Genomic DNA, 26,714 nt, shown 5'->3' on the forward strand with positions numbered 1-26,714 from the left:
GAAACCTAAGTCTCAACAAATACATCAACCCACCTAGCTTCAGCCACCTAATCTTTAGCAAGGTGTCAAAAAAACAAACGGGGGTGGGGGTAGACTCTTCAACAGATGGTGCTAGGAAGGCTGGGTAGTCTCCTGTGAAATAATGAGACTAAATCTGTACCTTTCACAGCGTACAAATATTACTCTAATATAGTGATACTGTAAGACCAGAGACCTGCCGGGCGGTGGTGGCGCATGCCTTTGGTCCCAGTACTTGAGAGGCAGAGGCAGGCGGATTTCTGAGTTCGAGGCCAGCCTGGTCTACAGAGTGAGTTCCAGGGCTACACAGAGAAACCCTGTCTCGGAAAAACCAAAACCAAAACCAAAACAAACAAACAACAACAACAAAAAAATACCAAAAACCTTCCTGTGAGCCGTGAGATGCTTAGGAAGTGACAGAAAGCACAGGCAACAACTTGCCAAAACAAAGCACCCCAAGTACACAGGAAGAAAGCTCAAGAACTAAAACCTGGGACTGCATGAAATTAAAGTCTGCACAGCAAAGGGAAGGAGCAGTAGAGGGAGATGGCCTAGAGAGCAAGAGGAAACCTCTGCCACTCTACAGCAGAACAGGGATTGAGGTCCAGGATATACTAAGGACTCCAAAACACGAACACCACCACCCAACCTTCAAATGAGCTCAGTACAGTTTTCAAGGGAAGAAATGTGAAATTAATTTTTAACTCTGCTTTTTCCTCCTGGCCCCTTAGTTGTCATCACCAAAGACTCTGAGACTAATTGGTGATTATTAGATGCCTAGGCCATAAGCTTTGTCTCTCTCCTTACTAGTTTGTAACTTATTTAACCCATTAAACTATTCTATGGCTACCATGTGGTTAGTTACCTACCCTTTAGTCCCGGCCTGCGTTTTCCTTAGCGCCTCCTCAGTGTCTCCTTCATGGTTAATGCCCATCTTCTTGGTCTGTCTCCAACCTTGTCTCTCATGGTACTCCCTTTGTCTCTTTTTTATCTCTTATTATTTCCCAGAATCCTCTCTTCCTACAAGTGTCCCAACTCCTATTTCCCGCCTCAGCTCATTGGCCATGAGCTTTTTTTGACAGATGATGTTTTAAGAGATTTTCTCTACAAAGAAATATAGGCAACCAGTAAATATCTGAACAAGTGTTCAACATTCTTAACCCGTAAAATAATGCAAATTAAGTTTAGCTGAAACACATGCACTACGCACTAAGCCAGAGACTGCTGCCTGAAGCATTTTCACGACTCAAGACAATACTTGAGTGTGTTACAAACTGCAGTGATCTTACGACACATACAAAATTCTCTGCTCTGTGGAAAATAAAGACTTTCAATCATCTCCTTCTGCCATTCCTTATCGTGTTAGTATCAATGTAGCATTACCTTTGCTGTAGCTTTGGAGTACTTGACTTTTAAAATTGCCAAGTTGCTGACTTGAGTTTCACTTTTACAAATGGTAAATGACTTCGGAGTATTGTAGTAACTAAGGAATGGGAAGAGGCTGAAGAAATGGCTCAATGGTAGTGAGCTTGCTGTGCAACCACGGGGACCGGAGTTCCTATCACAGCCAGTGTGTCTAAAGGCAGAGAGAAGGGAATCTCTGGGCACCTGCTGACTTCTGGCTTAGGCAAATAAATGTAGTCCTAGGCTGGGGAGTGGAGAGGTGGAGGGGGACCTTGACCCAAAAGGAGTGACAGAGGCCACACACACCCTTTCTCAGCCTCCACATGTAACACTCCTAAATCTTCATCAAGTTTGAGTCTGGCTTACGGGGAGTGCTCCCTCTTGGTTTCTGCACTTCCTCTGACCTCTCCTCACTTGTACTGGAACCAGCTCAGTAACAGTTAACACTGCTGGTGGCAGTGTAGAAGCTGCCAGTAGCCATTTCCTCCAACTTCTTACCCTGACTTCTGTCCCCTAAAGGCTGTCTCTTTTGGCAGGAACAGTGTGGATTTGAAGGAGATGAAGATCAACCTGGAGAAACAGCTAAAATGTTTGGGTCCCCCCTCCCTCAAGTGTATTCACAATGCTGAACGTAATTATACCCCAGTGAACACGTGGAAGTTCTAATCCTCTTTGTACCATTGTGGCCAGTACTGCTTCCTACCAGGCAAGGGATCAAGGCAGACACACACTGCAGTGTGACTGGAATGCCACCAGGGCTGCTGGCTGAGCACTTTTTAGAATCTGCATTACTAGAGTCACATTTTGTTGTGTGTAACCCTCCTAAACATTAATGATACTTCAGGACTGCTCTAGGAAAACCGAGGCTGCTGCCTGCAAACTGCTTCAGCTTCGAGTTGGCATTCCAACTCTGTGAATGACATGATAGGGGTTGGACAGCTTGAATACAAAGAAGGCCCACAGGCTCATGGGATAAGAGCTTAGCCCCCAGCTGGCAGCACGCTCTGTAAGTGGAGAAGCTTGAGTTGACAAAGTGGATCACGGGAGACTGGTCTTGAAGAGAGGTCCTGAGTCCTTTCCTGTCTGCCACTACTGACTTTGGTTTAATTAATCCTGTTCCTTCAGCTGTGAAGCCACCTATCATCGATACTAATTAACATCTGCCGCAATGCTCAGTAAGGGGAGTCCCCAGCAGGCAGATTTCTCTTAGAAGGTAGGGCTGGTAACTTGAAGGGATACTGACCGACACAAAGTCTGACTGTCTACACTGCACTGTACACTGAATTTTGTGCAACTCCACCACCTCATTTCAGGTTAAATTTTAATCCTTAGTCCCTACTTACATGGGGACGAAGGAGTGCTGTGGGTTGAATCCACAGCTTCACAGGGCAGGCAAACACTCTCCTAGTGAGCTACATGTATCGTTCCACAGTAACCAAGTTTAATGTCAGGCCAGCCCAGACTACTACAAACTCCAACTGATTCAACAATACCATTTCACTTACTACTACTCTCAAAAGAAAGGCTTGTGCAGCACCACTTGGGACAGTTAGGTCCTCCGGTCCTGGTGAGCTCTCCATGGGAAGGGTTGCATGTAGGCACGGAAAGGCTTTTTGTCAACAAGAGTGAAGTCAAAATGATATATGGACAGGCAGGTTTTGTGAGAGCTTTAATGGCACAAAATGTTTATAGCTACAAGTTACATGAGTTCTGTAAACTGTAAGGAATGACGCCAGTGCTGATGAGACAGACGAAGGATGCATGTCACTCTGGCTCCATTAATACCAGGAGTTCCAACAGCTGCTTCACCGTGAGAGTTTTCTCCATTTCACTCTTCACTGTGCTGTTCTCTGTGCCGCTTTCCTCTTGACTTATAAACATCTGAGCCAGTTTTCAATAAACTTAAAACGAAGCCTGCTTCTCATCCCAAATTGTAAACAGGAATAAAGCTTTTTAAACCTTATCTTAAATTTTAACTTTGTTGAATTCTGCTTTGTGATAGGACAATCTGTTTCACCCAACAAGAATCTGTGTAGGAGGATGAACATCCCGCATGTTGGAGCTGCAAATCAGCACTGTACAAGCTCACTGATGGACAGCTGTTCTGTGATGTATTCCATGATTTTACTAATACTTTCAAAAATGGCAAAACTAACTTCAGTTTTAATGTTGAAAGAAAATCATAAATGTTCCCATAGTTCAATGGCACTGTCGATGAAACTGCTACTGAATTTAGAGAGAAAACGATGTCTGCCTGTAAGAGCAAGCGCTTGAAGAGTGATTCTGCTCTGCCAGCTCACACATCAGCGCTGCAAACTCTGCTGGAGTTTAGCCTCAGCAGCCTTGACCATTTGATTTCGGCTTTTCAAAACAACTACAGCAAAACAACAAGCCATCAGACTTACTTTCTTCCTAAGAAACTCAGGTATAAACACTTGAAGTGATAGGGGAGAAGGCAGAGCAAGCGTCTCCAGGTTTAAGAGCAGAGAAGGAGAAGGCAGAAGTAGCTCACAAATCATGTAGGTATTAAATGCCAGAAGGAAAATAACTCACAAAATTATTTTGGATATATATTTTATCTTTCTTAAAGATAAACAGCCAAGTTCTTGAAAATTGACAGAAATGTCTTATCTATCTTTCTTTCCATTTCCATAGGACACACCAATTTTATAAGCCTTTGTGAGAGAGGAGTTAGTTTCTGCACGCTTGCAAACCTGGTTGCCAAATTTATTCAAGTCAACCTGGTGCACCGTGTAGGTTGCTAGCTTTGAAATTCACAATGGTTCTGTAACTATAGCAAAGTGTACATCTTAAACAGTAATTATGTATTTATAAGACAGACTCCTTCAGAGTGATGCTGTGCTCTGAACTCTAACAAAATCTACTTGAGATAATCCGCAATCCTGATGCTGTCTAACAATTTGGTCCTAAAGCTTCACATTTTAGAAACAGACAAAAGAAAGTCTGCCATTCAAAGAATTTTCTGAGTATTGCAGAACATCAGGAATTTGACAGAACTGAGAAGACACCTATGTGAGAAAATCACAGGGGCCTGGGAGAGACTAGGACACCTTGGGAAGACTGTAGAATGAATGGCATCTTTCCAGAACTTTATCAACTGTTCCCACAACCCAAGTCTACTTTTCCAAGTCACACAAGTACTTGGAATAACCCTGAAGTTCTCCTTCAGAGTGTAAAGGCTCCAGAGTGTAAGCAAAGCTTCCTAAAACAAGAAGCCTCTATTAACACCATGAATCAGACTCGTTCCAAGTCTCTTCTTAGAAAAAAAAAAGAAACTAGAAAAACAAAGTCATGAGAAATTCACATGCAGGTAACACATGAAAATACCAAAAGCACAAAAACCTCAAAAATAAGTTTCATGTATGTCTAGGCCTGAAACATTCCTTACAAATAAAGATTCTCTATCGTAGAAAAGACAGCAATATCCTAATGTAAAACTCTGCCAGTATGTTCTACTCTTCTGTTTCCTGTCTGTCACTCACACAGGCTGCCTCCTACAAACTGAAGGCGGCACAGGAGGCTTAGGAAAAGAGCGGCTCTGGAGCTGGTTTAAAGTAATTTTTATTGCCCAGGATATTTTTTTTTCTTGTGTCTTGCTTTTTTTTTTTTCTTTTTTTGGTTTTGTTTTCATTTTATAACTATAAATTCAAGCTTAGGGAAGCTTGTTTTTGTCCTGGAAAACAAAACAAAGACTAAACAAAGCTTTTTTGTTGTTATTATTTGCAAACCTGACCTCATTTAGAAAGAGATGTAACTGCATGGCTAGAACACAGCTTCTAGCATGAATGATGCAGGTGACTGGTGGTACTAAGAGGAGACAATGAACTGTTGACAAGATTATAATCTGCTGGTGGCATTGCTGAAAAAAAGCCCTTGCAAATTTCTAAACAACAGTAAACTCTGTTAGGAATCTCTAAAGTGTCTTACAGGCCAAAAAGGGAACAAGGTTAGTAAAATGCCCCAACAGAGTTTGAGTAAAATACTGGATTTGAGAGTTACTGGAATTGGGTATGTAAAAATAGGGTTGTAGGTAGGGATCATGCTTACAATAGGTCTCAAATTCAAACTACAATACACCACTTCACAGGCCACACGAATTTCCAGGGGCTTTTCGTCTCCCTCAGTAGGTGCTGGCAGAAGGTGTGCTCAGTCGTTTTCCAATATAGATGCTGTAAGGAAGCAGAGTGTATCATGTTCTATCTATTTCCACAATCACAGCAGCCTGGCCCATAGGGAGATCTCTGCTGACAAGCTGGGACAGCCCTGAAAGACTCTGTGCACACTTCCCAGACTCCCCAACCTTAAAACAGCATGTGCCAACTGAGCTACAGGCCCCTGATGAGCTCAGAGCAAATGGCTGTATGGATTCTGTTTCCTCTAAGTCAGGACTGGAAAGCTCAAGGGCAGGGATGCTAAGCCAGGTCAGGCTAAGGAAATTAGAACCCTTCAAAGCCCAAAGCAGAGCACTCCCCAGCCTCCAACTGAGTCCTTTTAGATAAAATGTTCTCTTGCTATTTCAAATCTAGAGAGATGGTGGTCACAGAGCCAGTGTTTTTAAGATGGGAACCTAACATGGCTTTCCAATACCAGGCAAGAACATGACCCTTTCAACAGCAAAAGCAAAAAACGGCCAAGAAAAACAGGCAGCAAACTCCTCAACAATATCGCAGCAATTTTTAAGGCCCCTTTAAAACATTTTCTGTGGTAAGAGTTAAATTTAATTAAAGCAACAACAAAGCTTGAAGATTCATGAAAGCAAGAAATACTGCAAGGCCCCCAAGCCAAGCTTTTGTGGTAAATGAACTGAATAGTTGGCAGGTATTACGAGTCCTCCCAAGCTCCACACTCTCCTATCCTGTTTCCTCCACAAGCGCCTCTCACTCAGCTGTCTGTGAATACTGGCCCTGTCTGGAGGAACAGATCCTCTACAGGAGAGACAGTGGAAGATGCACACCTGCCCATGCTCCAGAGCAGGCACTTCCCTCTGCTATGCTGAGCCACTCATAGCAAGATCAGCAATGATCCACTTTCCATGCATCAGACACAGAAAAAGACTCACTGGGCATGCTCAGAGCATAGTAGGTAGGACTTGAAACTAATATTAATTAAGCTAATGTTTATAAACTAAAATATTTCAGAAGTATGTTTTCTTAAAATATTAAAATCGGGGGGGGGGGGAAGCTATTAATTGAAAAGACATGCCACAAGTTAATGAATTAAGGGAAATACTGGCTGACTTTTGAATAAATGCCACAAAGTTTAAAAGACAAAGACGGTACCCATAGCAGCCTACCAGTGTATTCCAGAATCATGCTCCACAATGGTGTTTTACCATCTGGGGGAGGGAGGGTAGCATTTTTCATTTACTCCTACATTTATATTTAATAATTTATACATTACTCACAATTAGCCAAATTTTAAATAACTCATAAAAGATAAATAATGATGGCTCCTTTCTTTTGACTGCCTTGTTGCCTAGTCCCATTAAGTCCCATTAAGTCACATGATGACTCTATCAGGGTACTTACCCGAGCCCCAAGGCCAGCACATGAGAAAGGAAGAGAGATGGGATGAAAACTTTTAGGAACTCTGCAGAGAAAATGCCCCCTTTCTTCATGGCTCCACTCTTCCTCATGCTTAGAGACGCAGCACGTTTAGGGTGTCTGAAATGGAACTCTCTGGGGAAGAAGTTCAGAGGCTGGAATCAGACCACAAGTGCTGCAGATGCCGGGCCTGAGCAAGCCCCTCCACATGAGCACAGAAATCACACCGCCCGCCCAGACACATGCAGTAACTTACTTGGGTGGGATGTTTTCGGGTCTACTGGACCAGTCTGATACCCAGTCTGCACTTTTCTTCAAAGCCTCAACTTCCTTTTCTCCTTCTACAACTTCTTCTTCTGACTAAAAAGAATTAAACAGTGAGAAGAAAGGAACAAAAGAAACACAGAAAAGAACAATTCTTTTTAATAAAAAAACAAACTAAATACAAAGTTGTGTATTGGTGATTTTAATGGAGGAAACAAGCTGTTTTCTAAAACTGAAGTAGACTGTAACCCTGGAAAAGTCCTCTGCAGGGGTGGCAATGCTGTGGCCTTGGTGCTGTTGAACCCGAGGATGCACACGTAGTGTTTCACTGTGTCCTTCTCAACATTAAACTTCCTATGCTGTACATATTCCCAACTGCATTTAAAATAAACATACCAAAAAGGAGATGGGAACAAATTAAATCTGTGAGGAAGTTAGCAAAGGGATGTGGTAAATCATGAGGCTGCCAACCACCTGAGACCAGCATCTACTAAAGCCAATGTCACTCATTAAACTTTACCATGGTCAATTCCAAACAGAAACTGCTGCATTCCACTCTACAAATGAGGACAGGGCGTGTGTGCCTTGCTGAGGGCCTCGTAACTAAAGGGGAAGACTACTGTTTTCTAACCCAGGCAAATTGCTCCAAAGGCCCAGGTTTCTTACTCTCTGAAAGATTTTTTTTTAAAGATGAATATTTCTCAAGATTTTGAAAACATATTAGTCAAGTTTTTCTGGAATAAGCTATTTTGAAGTGAGCCAGAAGTTAACATCTATTGCAATAAATGAAAAATATTCTTTTTATTGCTAATGATAACCTAAGCTTTCAGGCCAGAAAAAAACAAACAAACAAATAAACAAACAAAAAACCATTACATTTCCACATGCCTTTTCTTGTTTTTGTTTCTCTGAGACAGTACCTCATTCTGTAGCCTAGGCTGACCTGGAATTCAATATGGGGCCAGGCTGGCCTTTGATCTCAACTGCTGGGATAATAGACTTGGGCTATCATGTCTGGAAAACTCTTTTAACAGAAAGGGAGAGATGAAAAATTCCTAAAAATGACACATTAGTTGTATTTATTTAGTTTCAAAGGAATGTGAGGCTGTGACTCCAAACCAGAGCCCCAAAACTCTGATTCTGACTGACAGCTGAAGCCACCTGGCCTCTTCACAGGACGCTTTCCCCATAGCCCCAGTTCCTCGGGACTCAGCTGTCTGGGAGTGTGAGCCTGGCTCTACACATCACCCCTTTACTACCAAATCCAAGCCAAAAGCTCAGGGGATGTTTGCGTCCCTTTGTCAGCACGGTCCTTATCTAGTTCTGCTGAAGTTGGCAAATTCCACCAACTAACACAATGCAGCATTTAAGACAGAGCTTTTCCCAGCAGGCACTGAGCTTACTCAGAATCATGAGCTGGCTCTGTGGAGCAACCCTGAGATCATCCTCAGGCAGAAGCCAATCAGCAGTCATGCTGCAAGCACTGAGCAGCATGTGTGCACAACATTTGTGAGTTTTCAGACTACTATAGGTTCTTCTTTTTTTTTTTTTTTAAGATTTATTTATTTTATGTGAGTACACTGTCACTGTCTTCAGTCACACCAGAAGAGGGCATTGGATCTCATTACGGATGGTTGTGAGCCACCATGTAGTTTCTGGGAATTGAACTCAAGACCTCTGGAAGAGCAGCCAGTGTTCTTAACCGCTGAGCCACCTCACCAGCCCCTATAGGAGATTCTTTTGTTTTCATTTTTTGTTTGTTTATTTATGACATGTAGAAGCCACAGGTCAACAGGTAAAAGCTGACTTACTCCTTCCACCATGTGGGTGCTGGGGCTTCAATGTGGGGTGGAACTCAGGCTGTCTTGCTGGTTCCCTGTTCTTTTGGTTTGGTTTCAGCAATGCTGGAGACTTAAACCCATGGCCTCCCACATGTTAGGCAAGAGTTTTGCCTCAGTAACTGCACTCTAGCCAGATGGTAGTTTGTTCTTAGTTCCTCCTTTGGCCTCCCAGAATGCCTGCTTTCTGGTTTAGCTTAGGTATTTTTTAACCAGTTAATATTTTATTCTTTTCAGAGTACAAACAGAGAGATTTGTGCTCTGAATTTTCGAATACGATGAGATTTCCTCCACGGGAATAAAGCAAAGTTACCATTGGAGTCATATAGTTATTTTAGTCTACAAACACATTTCTAACCTTAAACTCTAATATTAACATGATTCTACATTCTTTTATTGTCTGAAATTTGTCAATCCCAGAGTTTTGGAGAGGGGATGGTGAGACAGCCTCAAACATTCTTTAGAGCCTAGGCTGCCCTATAGATCTCATGATTCTCAGCCTCCTGAGTCCAGAAACTGCAATAAACCTTAACACTATGCTTGGTTCATTTTGAGATTTTAAGCCATCTTCCTGTGACTAAAGAATATGACAAAAGGGCCCCTCATCTAACCACACAGGACTCATGCTTTGCTCTTCCCTGGACACATGCTTCCAGTCAACTGTCTTCACCACCTCACAGTCCTTATCTTACACTCAGTTAATCTTCCTTTCAAAGTCTCTAAACCGGGATAGTAAGCTGCACGCCTGTATCCACATACAAATAAACCAGAGTCTCACAAGATAAGAAAGAAGCTACTTCCAAAGATCTCAGTTCTGCACTGGACCCATTCTCAACAACAACAGTGTCGGCATGAGAGTGTAAATGTTTCTTGCTACACAATGGGGCCTCATGAGTACCATCGTCCTATCAGTAAGAACAACGCTCTGTGCCAGCTTAGGAATCCCCACCCCACGGCTCTGCGGTCCTGTCAAGTTTCTCTGTGTGCCCAGCAAGCTCTCCTGGGACTAACTCCCTTCAGAGGTTAGTTCAGTGGAAGGACTAGATAGATAGATCATGGGCTTGGATTTGCTTTCAGTCCTGACTCCAACACTGACTTGCATTGTCATCTTAAGTGATAACCATGAGGACAAAGTGTCTCTCTCCCCATTTCCCTTAACTGGACTAAAAACACCACACTGTTAAAGTGTGAAGTTTTTGAGTTTGTTTTGTTTACATAACTCAGCACCCAGTAAGACTGGTAAGTACCTGGTATTTTTCCTCACTTCTTTCTCTGGACAAACCTATTCCTCTCAGGTGCACATAAAGAAGAGACAGCCTCAGTCAACTGTTCTTAACTTTCTAACATCAAACTTTCTTACTCATGAGATATGATTTTCCTAATCCCTGGTGACTAATTTTTCAATTGTTTCTTCAATTTTAAAAGGGCAGTATAAAGCATCTACTAATATCTCTCCCTTGTTTGAAATTCTTGCCCCAGAGACCCAACTTTGTCTCTAGAAGCATTATGCTACCTGTGCCAAAACCCATGTCGTCTCTGCTGTTGAGTCCATCAGCATGGCTTGTCCCCTGCTTAAGGTCAATCTCACTGAGATTCTTAATTCTTAATCTGTCAGAATATCATAAACTATCCTGAATTTCAGATTTCTTTTTAATTTTAGGACAGCTGCATTCATCCCTAAAATCACAGTTAAATTCGGTGACCACATCTGCCTGATCCCTGGTGTGCTTACTCTGGGCTCTTTACAACCTGCATGGCTCCTAGGGCAGGGCCTACAGGATGACCCGTGCTTTCCCTGCAGAGTATGTCTATGGAGCTTCCAACAGAGCACCCGAAGACACTCTTTGAAAATGTCTAAACGAAAACACAGACTGAAGAGCATACACAGCAGATCATCAGCTCCCTGCTCTCTTCTGTCCTGGGGATGCCTTTGCCATGAACTCCATGTGCTTTTCCCACACCAGTTACACCATCCTGCATGTGGCCAAACTCACTCACATTTCTTTCAGCCATTTACCACCGATCTTCTCTATCCAATAAAGCGTATCACAAAGGAAACTGGTATTCCAAGTTTCAGCATGTGAGCAGCTGAAGTGAGCTTAATAAGCCAGTGTTGAGCACATGGATTTTCCAGCGTCAGAAAACAGCAAAAGGGAGAGCAATGAGATGTGGGAAAACCGTGTAGTGGGACAGAAGACTAGAACCCATACCAGGCACACAACCCCAGCACAGGTGCTGTGCTCACACAGTAGAGAACAACGCAAACAGGTGTCTGCAGGCCTCACTCAGATAGCCACCAGTACCTTTCAAACACCTGAACACAGGAGAAAATGGCAAGGACAAGGAAGTCTTATCTTCCACTTACTGTCTTTATGCTTGCTGGTAAGAATGCAGCATATCAAGGGCCAGCCTTGTACAACTGTGAGCATCCCAACAGTCAAAGTGACAGCTCCGTGAGCTCATAGAGATGTTCTCCCTCTGACTCTGCAGTAAACACGCCAATGGCAAACTACTCAGTGCTGACTCGTCAGAATGCAATCAGGCTTGGAGCCCAGCCCCAGTTTTCAGCCATCAAACGTGAGAGACTCTTACGTATTTTCCAAATAAAGTAAAACACACACCTACCTGAGAGCTGTGGTCCCTGCTGGTATGCATCTCAACATCAAACATGATCTGCCCATCTTCTTGTGGTGAAGGGCTAAGAGAGAAAACTTAGTCATTAGTTTTTGTTTGTTTTTTACACTTTAGTTATTTTTATGGACATAGATGTCTCTCTGTGTGGTTGCACATGTGTCCTGCCTGGCATACTTGGGAAGGTCAGAGGACAACAACTGGGAGTCTATTGCCCCCTGTCACCATGTGGGCTCCTGGAAATAGAACTCAAAAAGTCACTAGGCTTGGCAGCAATCTCTTTAGCCAACTGAGCCATCTATCGAGCCTTCCCAGTAGTTTTAATTCTTGATATCGTATCTTAAGACTTTATTGGAAAACAGAAAACTGAAAGCTATAGCAAGATAGCTTGGAAACAGGAACAAACCTGAAGTCTATCTAACACCAAGTAAGCGAATCGTATGTGAGAGAAAGTGGTGAATCTAATGGAATAGTCATGCAGAATGTTCAGACTCCCTCAGTGGTAATGCATGCCTTCAGAGCAACAGGGAATATACGGCGGCCCGATGATGTAAAAGCATCACACTGTCGTGTACCACTGTCCAATCCAAACAGCCTGAGTTCTTTTGTAACAAGCCCCCAGACCTTAACACAACTGAAGCCATGTCAGAAGCACCATTCTGACTTTAAAAGCCAGCCAACACCTGCCAAAACAGAAACAAAGACCTAATCTATAAAAAAAAAAAAAAAAATTCATAATCCAGGATCTAAGAAAGTCCCTAAATGTATTAACTCTGCTTTTTTTGGCTTCTGTAATTTCACTGTTTGCTAACTGAAGTGTGACAACTAGGATGAGGGTTTTCTACATAAAAAACAAAGAATTATGATGCTCAGGGGCTGCATGACTGAGGCCAGCTCTCTGCATAGCCACCAGCCAGCAATATAAACTTTCTGTGTGGCATTAAGAGTGTTTATGTGTGTTCTCTGATGGAATTACCTCACAACACTTTCTCTCAACACTTCTGTGCTCACACAACTCCTCAGCATTTCAGACTCTTCAGAGTCTTCTGTGAGGCAGAAACTGCTCTTACAGTCCTGTCAGGATGTGTCTTTGCTACCATCCTCTTGTGAGTATACACTACAGCTTTTAAAGGCTATACAATACATGAGTTGCTCAACTTGACACAGCTGGACTCATTTTGTTAGAGGGAATCTCAATTGAGGAAAGGCCCCATCAGATTGGCCTGTGGACAGTCTATAGAGAATTTTCTTGATTAATGATTGATGTGGGAGGGTCCAGCTCACTGAGAGCAGTGCTATCCCTGGGCTGCTGGTCCCGGGTACTCTAAGAAAGCAGCCTAAAGAAGCCTGGAGAAGCAAGCCAGTAAGCAGCTCCTCATGGCCTCTGCTTTGGGTCCAAGTCTTGAGTTCCTGCCATGACTTCCCTTGATGATGGACTATAAACTGTAAGGTTAAACAAATCTTTTCCTCAAGTTTCTCTTGGCTATGTTCCACAGCACAGAAACCTTAAAACAGTATGTGACACCACAAACTGAATGCACAGGTAGATAAGAATACAGATGCCTCTGTTAGGCCAGAAATTAAAGAGGAAAACTGTAAACAACTGCTATCCATAATATTTTTGGCACACAACTTTAATCTCAGTACTTGAGAGGCAGAGGCAGGTGGAACTCAGTGCATTTGAGGCCAATCTGGTCTACACAGGTGTTCCAGGACAGCTAACCTTCCATAGAGAGAACCCATCTCAAACATAAAACAAACAACCCAAAACCAAGTCTAAATTTAATTATAGGAAATAGGCATTTTTCACCAAGAAAGAATATGTGGGCGCTGGAGAGATGGCTCAGTGGTTAAGAGCACTGACTACTCTTCTAGAAGTCCCGAGTTCAAATCCCAGTAACCACATGGTGGCTCACAGCCATCCATAACGAGATCTGATGCCCTCTTCTGGTGTGTCTGAAGACAGCTACAGTGTACTTACATATAATAAATAAATCTTTTAAAAAAAATATGTATGAGTAGGTGAGATGGCTCAATGGGTAGAGGTGCTTGCCTGGGAACCTGATTCCTAGAACCTACTTAAGGTATAAGGAGAGAACCAAATCCAAAATCCTCCTGACCCACATAACATATGTGCACAAATATGGCAAGTATATACAATCAATTAAAATTTTTAAAAGGAGTCTTAAATGGAAATAGAAACGGTTTACATCAAACAAGCATGATATACATTTATCATCTTTGTGATGACAACACCATGGCATCAAGTGCCAGCTGCATACAACTATGACCAGACCCGACAGTCAAAGTGACCTGCTACTTAAGAGGACTTTTCCATAAGCCCACAGAAGTACTGTATTGCTGACACCAATCTCTGCTAGAGAAATGCTCCCTTCTTCACTGGTAAGCTGGTTACACCTGAGGATTCAGAATGTCATCAGGCCTGGAAGCCAGCTCCTCTCAGGCTCAGCTAGGGAGCCTGTTAATCCACGGTAATATGCTTCTCCTGCACTGACAGCCAAAGGAAGAGCTCTAAGGACGAATCTATACTGGGCTTTCAGAAGCTGCCCTGAGTGGGCAGGAGAGAGCACAAAGCAAGGAACGCTAGGGACAACTTCTAACCTCCACTGCAGTGGCTGTCCTAGGACTTAAGAGATCTGCCTGCCTCTCTCTGGAGTGGTGGGATTAGAGATGTGTACTACCACATCTGGCATGGAATAATTTTTAAATAAAACACCTGAAAAACAGGCTAGGCCTAGTGGTGGAGGCCTGAAATCCCAGCTTTTCTAGACCCTGGGTCAGGAAATTTTCAAGTTTAATGCTTCCCCAGGCTACACAGCAAGTTTAAACCCAGTCTGTGCAACTCAGCAGGACAGTTCCAAAACCAGAGAGTCACAAGAGGGCTAGGGATGCAGCTCAGCAGAGCAATTCATGTCCAGCAGGTTAGAGGCATTGGGTTCAGTCCTCAGCACCAAGAGAAAAGTAGGGAAGAGGAGGTAGAAATGAAAGGGAAAAGGAGAAGAGAAAATATACATCAGCTAGGGCTAATGTCCAACAATTCGAAGAACCCTTCCATCTACATTGTAGGTCACAAAAGAAACATGTCCTAATAACCAATTATAAGTCAAATGACACAAATATTGAAGGCACCTATTTTGTAGCAGTGTTGTGTTATGTGTGTTTGGTGTACACATCTGTGCAGGTTCAAATGTATGTCTCTGTAGAAGCTGAAAGTGACTCTCACTACTTTCCTCTTTGTTCTCCATCTTATTTTGTAAGGTAGTGCCTCTAACTGGACCCACTGTCCCAGCAGGACTAGCTGGCCAGGGAGCCCCTTTGCCATTCCTCATCATATTTAGGAACCTGAACTAAGCTGACCCTGGGAAGATGAATTCATAGTCCAAGGCACACATCACTGACATCGTAAGCTAAATAAAAGGTCCAGCAAGCAAGTGACTTCTTTGTACCCTGTGAAGTATAATGGACACATGGTACCAACGATCAGTCTCACGCTTGCACATATACAAAAATGATCTACAGAGGGCAGAAAGCTTCAGGAACCTAAAAAGAGAAAGCTCTTGAAATCCTTCAGCAAGTCTATGATGGTTTGTATATGTTCAGCCCAAGGAATGGCACTATTAGAAGGTGTGGCTTTGTTGGAGTAGTGTGTCACTGTGGGTGTGGGCTTTAAGACCCTCATCCTAGCTTCCTGGAAGCCAGTCTGTTCCTAACGGCCTTTGGAACAAGATGTTGAACTCTTAGCCTGCCTGGACGCTGCCATTCTCCCTCCTTGATGATAATGGACTGAACCTGTGAACTTGTAAGCCAGCCCCAATTAAATGTTGTCCTTATAAGAAAACCCTAACTAAAACAAAAACCCTGGATACAAAAAACTTTATTTTGGCCAGGCATGGTGGGACACACCTTTAATCCCAGCACTAAGGAGGCAGACACAGGCAGATCTCTATGAGTTCAAGGCCAGGCCCGGTCTAGGACAGAGCTATGTAAAAGATCCTGTCTCAAAAAACAAACCAACAAGACTACTGAAAAACAGACTAGTGCTATAGCCTCCAAAACCAACGGCAACTACTCAGAAAGAAACATGTGCTCACTTCTGCTTGTGACAGGAGACTCAGCAACAAGGCAGAGATGACACGAGGGTAGCAGGGTGCTCACTGTGCCAAACAGCCAACCAACCTGTCTTCCAGCTGCCTTGGAGACAGAGCTGGGTCACATAAGGCATACAAGAAGGTCAGATGTGATTTAACCACTTTCTCTATCTCTCAGATAAAAATTAACAATGTACTATAGATGAGACACAAAAACATCTACGACAAATATGCACAATCTCTTCCTCCAGTCCTACCCATGCTGCTGCTTTTTAGACATCCCTCAATATTCTTCCTGTGTATGTGCATCTTCACCGTGGTGACTCATCAGTCAGCTGCAAATGGACCAGCACTGAGCAGCCTAGGAGGCTAACACTGTCCCAGGAACTACACCAACAAGTTCTCTCCATTGTTAGAGATGGGTTATTACTATGTATTGTTATGTAGTCCAGGCAGGCCTTCACCTTGTGGAAATATTCCTGCTCAGCCTCTTCAATAGGTATGTCATACCTATATGAGCTTAGAATTGCTAATATTATTTAATACCTAATTTCTCAGGAAAGGAAAGGAAAAGAAGCACAAACTGAAAATTAATTAACCACTTGTTTTCCTTTCCTACATCTTTCTGTATTTTTAGTCCTCACCATAATAATCATAATGAATGGACTTAGGTTTTCAGAAGCAAAGCATCATACAGAGATGTAAGTAAATAACCCTTCCTCTGAGAAACGCACGCCTTCAGTGCACTGCTTACTGCGAGCCACAGTCACAGACATGGCTGTAACCGCCATCAACCTGCAGGTCCTGCAAGCTAGCATTTACTGAGTGTTTTCTGTGTGCCAGCCTGTTACTGTGAAGGGTAAAAAAAAAGGTCACATGGTCCCTGCTTCTGATGCCTAGAACGGGAGAGACTTGTCACCATGAGTCACAACATGGGCTCAAAAACAAAGGAAAATGGGATAAACTCAGATGAACTCTGAGAGAACATTCATGACACTAAATTGTATTTTCATTTTAAAATTGCATTTAGTTTGTGTATGTAGACATGTGTGGGTGTATATGTGGAAGCCAGAGGACAACTTGAGGAAGTCAGTTTTCTCCTTCCACCATGTGGGACCCAGGATGAAACGGGTCAACCAAGTTTGACATCAAGTGCTTAACCATCTTGCTGATCTGCTATTCAATTTCAAACTGATAAACAACCAAAAATAATTCAATCTGAGAATAAAAATCCATTAGCTATACAGTTTTTAATTTTCTTGAGAAGACCTTACTATACAGCCCTGACTGGCCTGGAACTCAAGATGTAGATCAAGCTGACCTCAAACTTACTGCCTCTACCTCTCACGCTCTGAGATTAAAGGTGTGTACAATCATGCCTGGCCTAGCTGTCCAGTTTAAACATGTACGCTACAATAAACCTGGAGGCCTATTCTGCTAATGAGTATTTAAGCAAATGAGCTTGCCCCTTGTGAGAGTTAGCTTTATAACCACCCCACTCCTGACTTAGCACCCAGAGCTTTACTTACCTGTCACAGTGCGAACTGCCTCTTGAGCTGCTCTGTCCCGACTCATGCTGTGCATCCAGGAGGATCTTCTCCATGTCTCCATTGTGGATGGAAGACGAGGAAGGAACGTGCTCCAGCCCCCCATTCTTCCCATTTCCATTCTCATTGCCATTGCTGCTGTTCATGGGTAGCTCCACCCAGGAACCTGTTGGACGAGTCAGATAATAAATAAGTCATAACCACTGCAGGGCCAAAATCCCTCCTGTGCACACAGATGCCCACATGCTTGAGTTCAGATAAGAATGCTGACTTGCCTCAAACAGAAGCCAAAGTATTCTGAAGAAAATAAACACGAACAAAGTCATAGCCCATGTTCTTATGCTCCCTCAGGGATTCCTGCATTAAAGCACTCAGAAGGTAGAAATCCGAAACTTAAGATGTGCTCTCCAGCCAGTTAGTTTTCTTTTTGGTTAAAGTTTAATTTGTATCCAATCAATGCTTTGGTGAAAACTCAGGCTGTCCTTCAAAAATTACATACCTCTTCCTTTACTAGACAGGATGTTACATTTAACATTTCAGTTACACACAAAGTCACTTGCCATGTGTGCCACAGGATTCCTCAGCTCTTTAGGTACATCTGTACTAAATTAAGTCAACATATGACTTAGCAACATCATACAGTTCACCTTAACAGTACAACTGTCTACTAACACAACTGAAAAAGCCCCTGGAGTGAAAACCTGAATGTTACCACAAAGCGCTCAAATAGTTCCCAAACCCAGGTCCTTAATAAAGCCAGGAAAAATTAAAAACTGAGGGGTGAGGAGCACTGGCTCTATTCTACAGATGTGTGTCTCTCCTTTTGCTACACTCTTTCAAGGCTTTCTCTTCTATACCAAACGTACCTTGTGAAGTTGTTCCTTCCCTTTTTCTCTCCTAGGACCTCTACTTTCTAGGGTTTTCATGAAGTCCGGAGAGTATGGCTGAAGGGCGTGGGACCACAGGAAAAGAGGGTGGGCCTTTATAATCTGTACGTTTTGAAAGTTCTTATTGGCCCAGTAAGTTGAATGATTAAGGTTCTTAAAATTTTAATAGGAATCAGTAGCAGTAGCCAATTAATCAAGTTCACAAAATAGACATGCTCTACGCTCCCTCTGCACAATACTGTACTTTAGGAAAGTAACCAACAGTCAGGCACAATGCTCACACTTGCACTCGGGAATCTGGGGCAATATGACGACCAAGAGTGAGGTCAAAAGCAGTGGTGGTGCTCGCCTTTAATCCCAGCACCTGGGAGGCAGACAGGCCGATTTCTGAGTTCGAGACCAGCCTGGTCTACAGAGTGAGTTCCAGGACAGCCAGGGCTACACAGAGAAACCCTGTCTCGAAAAACAAACAAACAAACAAAGACAACTACAGTGTACTTACATATAAATAAATAAATCTTTTTTTAAAAAAAAAGAGTGAGGTCAAGGCTGGCCTGGGCTACAGAGTAAAGCCATAACTTGAAAGAAAATGGAAAAGCAAACAAAATCTCCCCCAAAACCTTCAAAATGTAATCTAACAGGTCAGCAGGGCCAAATCTCTAAACCCTTAGCAGATCAGTGAGAGTCGTCAAAGGCCGCCTCAAACCCAAGAATGCACCAAAGGAGCCAATGACACCAGGCCCAGGAGGGGAAGCTCATCTGACTGGAATGGCACTCCAGCCTTTAACAACCCCCTCACCACCATCCTCACTCAGCATCACCAGATTACAGAGCTGTGACAGGGGGCCTAATTCCCAGAGCTGCCAGAACTAAACACAGTAACTGCAGACAAACAGCAGACGCTCACTTATATACTAAGGAGTTTGTATCTGTTACTAAAGAGTTAGCTAGTCCTCCCCATCAAAGGCAGCTCCCCCCCCCCCGCCCGCCCGCCCGCCCGCCAGCCCTCTGCCCTTTGCCAGCAGCCTGGAAATCACCAATTAATTCCAAACAACACAGCCACACAACAGCACCTGGCTTCACTCTACACCTACGTGAGGATGGTCATGATGAGAACACAGGAGGAGCACATAAAACCAGTATTGCTAAGAGATCTCTAGCAAGGAGAGTTTAAATATTTAGAGTGCCCGTGGAGTGGATACAAAAGTGCCAGAGCACATCTAAATTTAGATCTGTAAAATATTCTAGAGGGAGGGGAAGAGAGAATAAACAATCTTTCCCCTACTCCCACTGCTTCTAGGATTTCAAGTGTCTATAAAAACCAATGAGATTGGTTCTTGCAGACAGCCCACTGTGCAAAATAAACAAAACCAACAAAGCCCAGGGATGCCCTGGCAGGAGCACTGAGGACCCAGGGCTGCAGACAGAGACTCAGACAATCAACAAGTGCTTGGAAAATCTGATCAAAGGAAAGTGGTAGACATAGTGCCTGGGTTTCTGCTCCTCCTCATTTCTCTTAAGGATTTCCAAGCCATCATGCCAACTCTACTTTCCACTTTAAACATATACAGTCACTACCTTTACCGCTGGGAACTTGAGAAGACACACCTAGGAAAGTTTAAAAGTGACCCCGGCCAAGGCTCAACAGCCTGAAGCACAATGCCCCCACTCCCACTGTAAGGCAGAATGTCTTCACTTGGCAACCAGCAGCACCACAGTTAAGAGTGCAGAATGAAGTCAGTCACAGCCCATGCTAATGTTAACAGCTTATGTTTGGACAGGTGCCTTAGCCTTTGTGTTTCAGTATCCTTATCTGTAAATAAGGATAAATGCTGTAGCTATTTCAGAGTTACCAGGATGGCACAAATAAAGCACACAGAGAAGTGCCACAATACAGGTCAGTCATTATAGTAAAATATATTCTGTATGACTTCAAAAATCACTGGATTTCTAAAGTGTGTTCCTTAAGCTCAGAGATGTCAGTATGCAAAACTAAGATTCAGGGATGGAGAGAGGGCTCAGCAGTTAAAAGCACTGGCTGCTCTTGCAGAGGACCTGGGTTCAATTCCCAGCACCCACACGAAGGTTCACAGCCATCTGTAACTCTAGTTCCAGAGGATTCCATACCCCCTATCCGGACTCCCTGGCCACCCATTACACATGCTGGGCACATTCATGCAATGCAAGCAAAACACAGCTACAATTTTTGATTAAATCTTAAAAACAAAAACCTAATAATAATTCTCTCCTCCCATTCTTAGTGCCAAGCTTTGTGGGGTCTTTTTTTTGGGGGTTGGGGGTAAGAAGGTTGTTTGTGGTAATGGGGGACTGAACCCAAGTGCAATAGGCTATGTAACCCAAGCTCTGTGGTTTGCTGGAAATGGTCTCATACAACCCAGTATATACCTCAAATCCCAAGACCTTAAGTGCTGGGGTCATGGGAAGGCACCACCCCTGGCTCCCACCCCTACATCCAGAGGAAATCTCTTAAATGGTTTCACATGGAAATTTCTACAAGTTTTTTTTAACTTATGAAATATTTTTTTGGGACTGAAGAAATGGCTCAGAAGTTAAGAGCATGGGCCACTCTTCCAAAGGACCTGGGTTCAATTCCCAGCACCCACATGGCAGCTCGAAGCTGTCTGTAATCCCAGTTCCAGGAGACCTGACACCTTCACACAGACAAACATGCAGACAGAACAGCAATGTACATAAAATACTTTTTATATTAGTTTGCTTAGTTAGGGTTTTTCTGTGTACTCCTGACTATTCTGGAACTCACTCTGTAGACTAGAGTAACTTCAAAAATTATTTTTAAAAATAAACAAATGGAATTATACTATATTAAGTTCCTCTAAGTCACTGGTTCTCATGTCATGACCCCTTTAGGAGTCACACATCAGATATCCTGCAGATCAGATTCATGACAGTAGCAAAATTACAGCTATGAAGTAGCAACAAAATAATCTGATGGCTGGGCGTCCTCATGCTCCACAACACGCGGAACTGTACTAAAGGCCCAAAGCACTAGGAAGGCTGAGAACCACTGTGTTAAGTACTGGTTTTTACCTATAACTCTAAAATGCTTTTCCTTCTTTTTTTTTTTTGGTTTTTTGAGACAGGGTTTCTCTGTGTAGCCCTGGCTGTCCTGGAACTCACTTTGTAGACCAGGCTGGCCTCCAACTCAGAAATCCGCCTGCCTCTGCCTCCTGAGTGCTGGGATTAAAGGTGTGCGCCCGGCTTAAAATGCTTTTCAGTGTTAGTATGTGCATTCTTTTGATTACCTTGAATCTCATTTTAAAAATTTCTTTTACAATTTCATGTGTACGGGTGTTTGGCCTGCATGGTGTCTGTGTGCCATATGCATGGCTGGTGCCTATGAAGGCCAGAAGAGGGTGTCAGCACCCCTTTAACTGGAGTTAACAGTTAGGAGCGAGCCACTACCTGGTGCTAGGAATCAAACTGGAGTCCTCTTTAAGAGCAGTCAATGCTCTTAACTATTGAGTCTTCTTTCCAGCTACCTAAAATCTCACTTCTTATAAAGACACAGCATACTTTTAACTATTATCCAAAGACAATTACCCAGTAGACTATATTCTCAGTTCACTGACAGAATCAGTGAACATTCTGAAAGAGCCTTAAAAAGCTAGATTATCCTTAACTCAGCAACTGTCTTTTAGAGATAGTCTAAGTATGTGTACATGTGCCTCTGTGTGACTACATGTGCATTATGGAGACCAGAGGTCATTCTCAGGTAGTTTCTCAAGAGCCACCCTCATTTTCTGAGACAAGATCTCTCCTTGACCAAGAAGCTGATAATTAGTTGAGGGTGGCTAGCCAAGGAGTCCCAGGGATCTACCTATCTCTGCTTCCCAATGCCAGGATTCCAAGGGTGGACCATTGTGCCTGGCTTGGCATAGGTTCTGGGGAACTCAAATCCTCATACTTGCAATGACTTAAGGATGGAGCCATCTTCCTGACTCCAGCTGTGTTCTCTGTGGAAGTGTGCAGTGCCAAGGGAATGCTAGGTATACATTCCTTAGAAAGAAACCTATTAGACAGGTGTGGTCCCTCACACCTGTAACTTTGGCCAGTGGGTGTCTGAGGCAGGGGGGTTGCTACAAGTTCAATCAAGGTTATCCTGGGCTGCACAATGAGACCCTGTATGAAAACAAAATTAATCTGGTGTTGATAACAGAAATAGAAACATTTTAAAACACTAACTTTAACTTCTGAATATGACATAAAAAAGGAAAACAGGTGGGGGTGGGGAAACTTTTCTTTTGTTATTGTCTTTCACTTCAAGCCTAGGCCACCCTGGACCTCACTCATTAAGTGATCTAGGTTACCTTAGCCATGATCTGAACTCATTTACAGTCTCAGGTTCCAATGTGCCACCTCTGCCAATCCTCACAAACTCCCCTTATACTTGGAAAGGAAACAAGGCAAAGATTTCATGTAATCCAAAAAATACAGAGGAAACCACCTCCGAGGCAGTTCTCTTCCTAACAAGAAAGCTTTAAAGAGCGAGCTGAAGCAGTTATTGTTAAAGGACTGTTTACATGTTGAAAGCTGTTCTTTTGTGCTAGTTTGTACAAAGACATGGAGGCTCATTTTCTAATTGAAGTCTTCTGGAATGGCTAGGGAAAGGCATTACAGGTTCTGGCCAGTAACTCATCATCACACTACTGAAGCTTGCAGCCCCTAAGCTTCTCACCAACAATTAAATCCTCTTACACATCACAGGAAACATTCTCATTTTCTCCCAACTTTTTAAGGCCTCACAAATCACTTGCACTCAGGGGTCCTGAGAGCCTCTCTGCCTGTCTGTTTCAGGTCCTAGATGCTGGGATCTCAGATAAGCTCAAAACAGTCCCTGGCACTCTTCTGTGCCAGAAGAGTGGACACTACACATTAGTGACTGACAAAGGCATCATATGTGCCCTAGCCTGAACCTTTCCCCAGGGCAGATAGCAAGAAAAGGCTGTAATTCCAATTACACCAGAGTTATGATACCACTCTGATCTTCCTTATGCCATTCCTGCAGTCTCCTATGTGTCTTACCTTGAGAAACTTGATAGTTTTGTTAATTATAAAAGTAACTACTGGAAACATCCTTTTGGGTATTTGTCTTCCAACAGTTCCTATAGTGGTAACAGAATCAGAGAAAGGTTTCACTGTCTGAAATATATCAATAATTTGGGCTGGAGAGATGGCTCAGCTGTTAAGAGCATGCACTGCTCTTACAGAGGAACAGAGTTGCAGGGCGTGGTGGCGCACGCCTTTAATCCCAGCACTCGGGAGGCAGAGGCAGGCGAATTTCTGAGTTGGAGGACAGCCTGGTCTACAAAGTGAGTTCCAGGACAGCCAGGGCTACACAGAGAAACCCTGTCTTGAAAAACAAAACAAAAAAACAAAACCAAAGGAACAGACAGAGTTCAATTTCCAGGACCCATATCTGTTTGTATTCCAGATTCCAAGGATCTAACGTCATCTTCTGGATGCTATGGGTACCTGCACTCAAGTGGACATACCACAACATAGGTACGTGTACACACACACACACACACACACACACCCCTAAAATAGTCCTTAAGAAATTTTAATAATTTGCTATTAACACTCTGCTGTGGGGCTAGAGAAATGGCTCAACAATTAAGAGCAGTATCTGCTCTTCCAGAGGACCTGGGTTGGATTCCCAGCATGACTTGGAGGCGCACAACCATCTGTACTTCTGTTCCAGGAGATTTGATGTCCTCTTCTGGCCTCATAGGCACCAGGTATGCACATGGTGCACATACATATATGCAGGCACACCCATACACATTAAAACGGACAGACAAACCCTCTGCCATGATCCTTGAACTAAAGATAAAAATCCCAAGCCAGAGATAATCTGTATGTGTTTCAGCTGCTGTTTTCCACAGTTGTGGAACTGCGGCCAGCAAAGTGCTTAGAGTTATCAGCAATTAGGATGGTTTTAGATGTCTGAGTAAGTTGTTTTGCTCATCCAAAAAAAAAAAAAAAAAAAATCACTTGGAAGAATCAATAAAGTTTGTTTTGTTCAATCCAGGGTTGTGTACTAAACTTTAAAAAGCAAACAAAGGCCAGGCAGTGGTGGCACACCCCTTTAATCCTAGCACTTGGGAGGCAGAGGCAGGCAGATCTCTCTGCCTCTGCCTCTGCCTCCCAAGTGCTGAGGTCAGCTTGGTCTACAGAGTGAGTTCCAGGACCGCCAGGGCTACACAGAGAAACCTTGTCTCGAAAAAAAAAACAAAACAAAACAAAACAACAACAACAACAACAAAGCAAGCAAAGTAAGAGGCAAGGACAATAATTAAACCTGGCACCATCGAGCTTTCAGTAACTTTTAAAAGTACAGCTTAATTAGCCCAAGTACAATACTTTTTATCTAGCAGATTTCCCAAAGTAACATCTGGTATCATCTATAGGCTGGAGGGTCTCCAAGAGCCATTGAGAAAACTAAGGAAGAAGCTGGCTGGTCCATGACAAACACCTCCCAGGTCTGTGAGACTTAGGAATAAACAAACATAGCTCAACCCTTTTCAGTTCTGTTGTTAATAAAGAATCCAAGAAAAATGAAAATCCCTTTGAATTTTCCAGACATCTAAGCAGTAAGAAGACGCTGAGCACAACTAACTCATAAAGGCCCAGGCGGAAGATACTCATATATAAGCATGCCAAAAACAAGGGAAGGCTCCCGAAAGCACCCATGGGCCTCAAAAAAGAGCCACAGCTTCTGGAAATAACATGAAGCATGTATTTCTTTAGTCTTTTCATTTCCAAAAATGTATGCTAAAGATGGGTAAAAATTTTAAATTCTGAATTATGTGATTATGAGTAAAATTTAAGGACACACTTGACTAGATCTTTGTAAAAGCCGGCATTTTAGAGAAGTTATCAAATATTGCTTATCAAAATATGGGGCAGGGACAGAGTCTTAAAATTCCTGAATTCTTTGTTCCTTATTTTTTGGTTTTGTTGTTTTCTGACACAAAGTTTTATTCTGGGGACCACGCTTACTACACTTCCCTAGTGCTTGAATGACAGGCAAGTGGCACCACACCTGGCTAAAATACCCAAACGCTCCTGCCACTATCCTCTAGACTCAGTAACAGCTCTTCCCTAAACCGTTCTGGCCACCCTGGAAGCCATCCCTCTTATGAAAGACACTGCCTGACCTTTAAGCATACAAATGGCTTTTAAAGAACTTCATCTGGCCCTGTGACAACTACCACCACCCACTACCTCTTTCATTAAGACATGAAATCCAAACAGAAAGGTTGGGCAAGAAGGTCCGGCGATCTCACAACAACAGCGGACACTCTGGGGACAAGATGTCTGTTTGACTGCAACTGGATCCTGACCATCAACTTTCAATTGCTAGTACCTGTGGCCTGCGTCTGTTGTGTTGTTTACTGTATTTCCTGAAGTTCACTGCAGATTTGGCTGAAATGGACGTGATCCTAGGGCATGTGCTGGGCACCCAATCCATTTAACATAAGAAACAGCACTTGAAAAGTTACTAGTATGGTGGCTGCCGCCTGTCACCCAAGAACTTGGGAAAGTGGAAAGTAGGAGGGATCAGGTCACTCAGCAACACAACGAGTGAGGCCAGCCTGGGCTACATGAGAAGCTCTCTCAAAAAAAAAAAAAAAGAAAGAAAAAGAAAAGAAAAAGCAGTAAAATATGAATTCAAGGTTAACAGCAACAAAAAACTCACTTGAGAAACTTGGGAATTTTCAGACTAAAAAAAAAAAAAAAGATAAATGTCAGGGGCGGAGCAAGCACCCTGCACGAAACTCCGATGACCCCCTGGACCGGCGTGTGGTAGGAGGCGAGCTCCGCAAGCACACCTGCGCGGCCGCACGTCCACCCGCCACGCCCGACCGGTCGCGTCCATCCCCCGGTGTCCCCGCCGCACGTCCCATGCTCCCCCTCCGCTGGCCAGCCTCCGCTTGCCACCCCGAGTTGCGTGCGCCTCCGGCTCCCGACGCCCACCGCGACCCTAAACCTCGGCGCCCAAGGCGCAGGCCGCGAGCCAGCGCCGAGCGCCTGCTCCTAACCGGAGCGCGCCGCTGTCAGTCATACGCACAATCTCGGTCCCAACCAATGAGCTGTCGTCTGCTCCCGCCCACTCCCCCACCACCACCACCAACCCCCCCCCCCCGCCCGCACGGCGGCGGCCGAGCGGCTCCTCCTCCCCCATCCCTCCGCTGAGCCCGGCGGCCCCGTGCTCACTGTTGAGGCCAGCGGGCGGCGGCAGGGGCTGCTCCCCTTCCTCGCAGTTGTTGTTGTTGTTGTGCAAGGGCGGCGGCGGCTCGACTAAGTGAGACATGGTCTGGAGACTGGAAGCGGCACGGCCGCAGGACGACAGTATCCGGCTCTCGAGCAGCAACACAACAAGTCGAGTTCCCCCGCCCCCTTTTCT

At 43.7% G+C, this 26,714-nt stretch overlaps 1 protein-coding gene across 3 annotated transcripts; it reads right to left on the reverse strand.

Moving 5' to 3' along the window:
• Positions 1 to 3,074: 3,074 nt before the first annotated feature.
• On the reverse strand, positions 3,075 to 26,714 carry Bnip3l (BCL2/adenovirus E1B interacting protein 3-like). Of its 3 annotated transcripts, none has more exons than XM_017315807.2 (6): positions 25,674 to 26,025; positions 17,358 to 17,541; positions 11,714 to 11,786; positions 7,243 to 7,346; positions 6,972 to 7,121; positions 3,075 to 5,612 (listed from the first exon to the last, which is right to left on the reverse strand). In XM_017315807.2, the coding sequence occupies exons 2-6, from the start codon at positions 17,519 to 17,521 to the stop codon at positions 5,564 to 5,566; spliced, it is 540 nt and encodes a 179-aa protein (XP_017171296.1). In that variant the 5' UTR covers positions 17,522 to 17,541; positions 25,674 to 26,025; the 3' UTR covers positions 3,075 to 5,563. The 3 variants fall into 3 exon arrangements, with proteins under 3 accessions (XP_017171296.1, XP_006518534.1, NP_033891.1); XM_006518471.2 differs by lacking the exon at positions 25,674 to 26,025 and adding an exon at positions 18,242 to 18,346; NM_009761.3 differs by lacking the exon at positions 25,674 to 26,025 and adding an exon at positions 26,525 to 26,714 and having other exon boundaries at positions 3,077 to 5,612.

The sequence above is a fragment of the Mus musculus genome, chromosome 14 (assembly GCF_000001635.26).
Source record: "Mus musculus strain C57BL/6J chromosome 14, GRCm38.p6 C57BL/6J".
Taxonomy (NCBI): domain Eukaryota; kingdom Metazoa; phylum Chordata; class Mammalia; order Rodentia; family Muridae; genus Mus; species Mus musculus.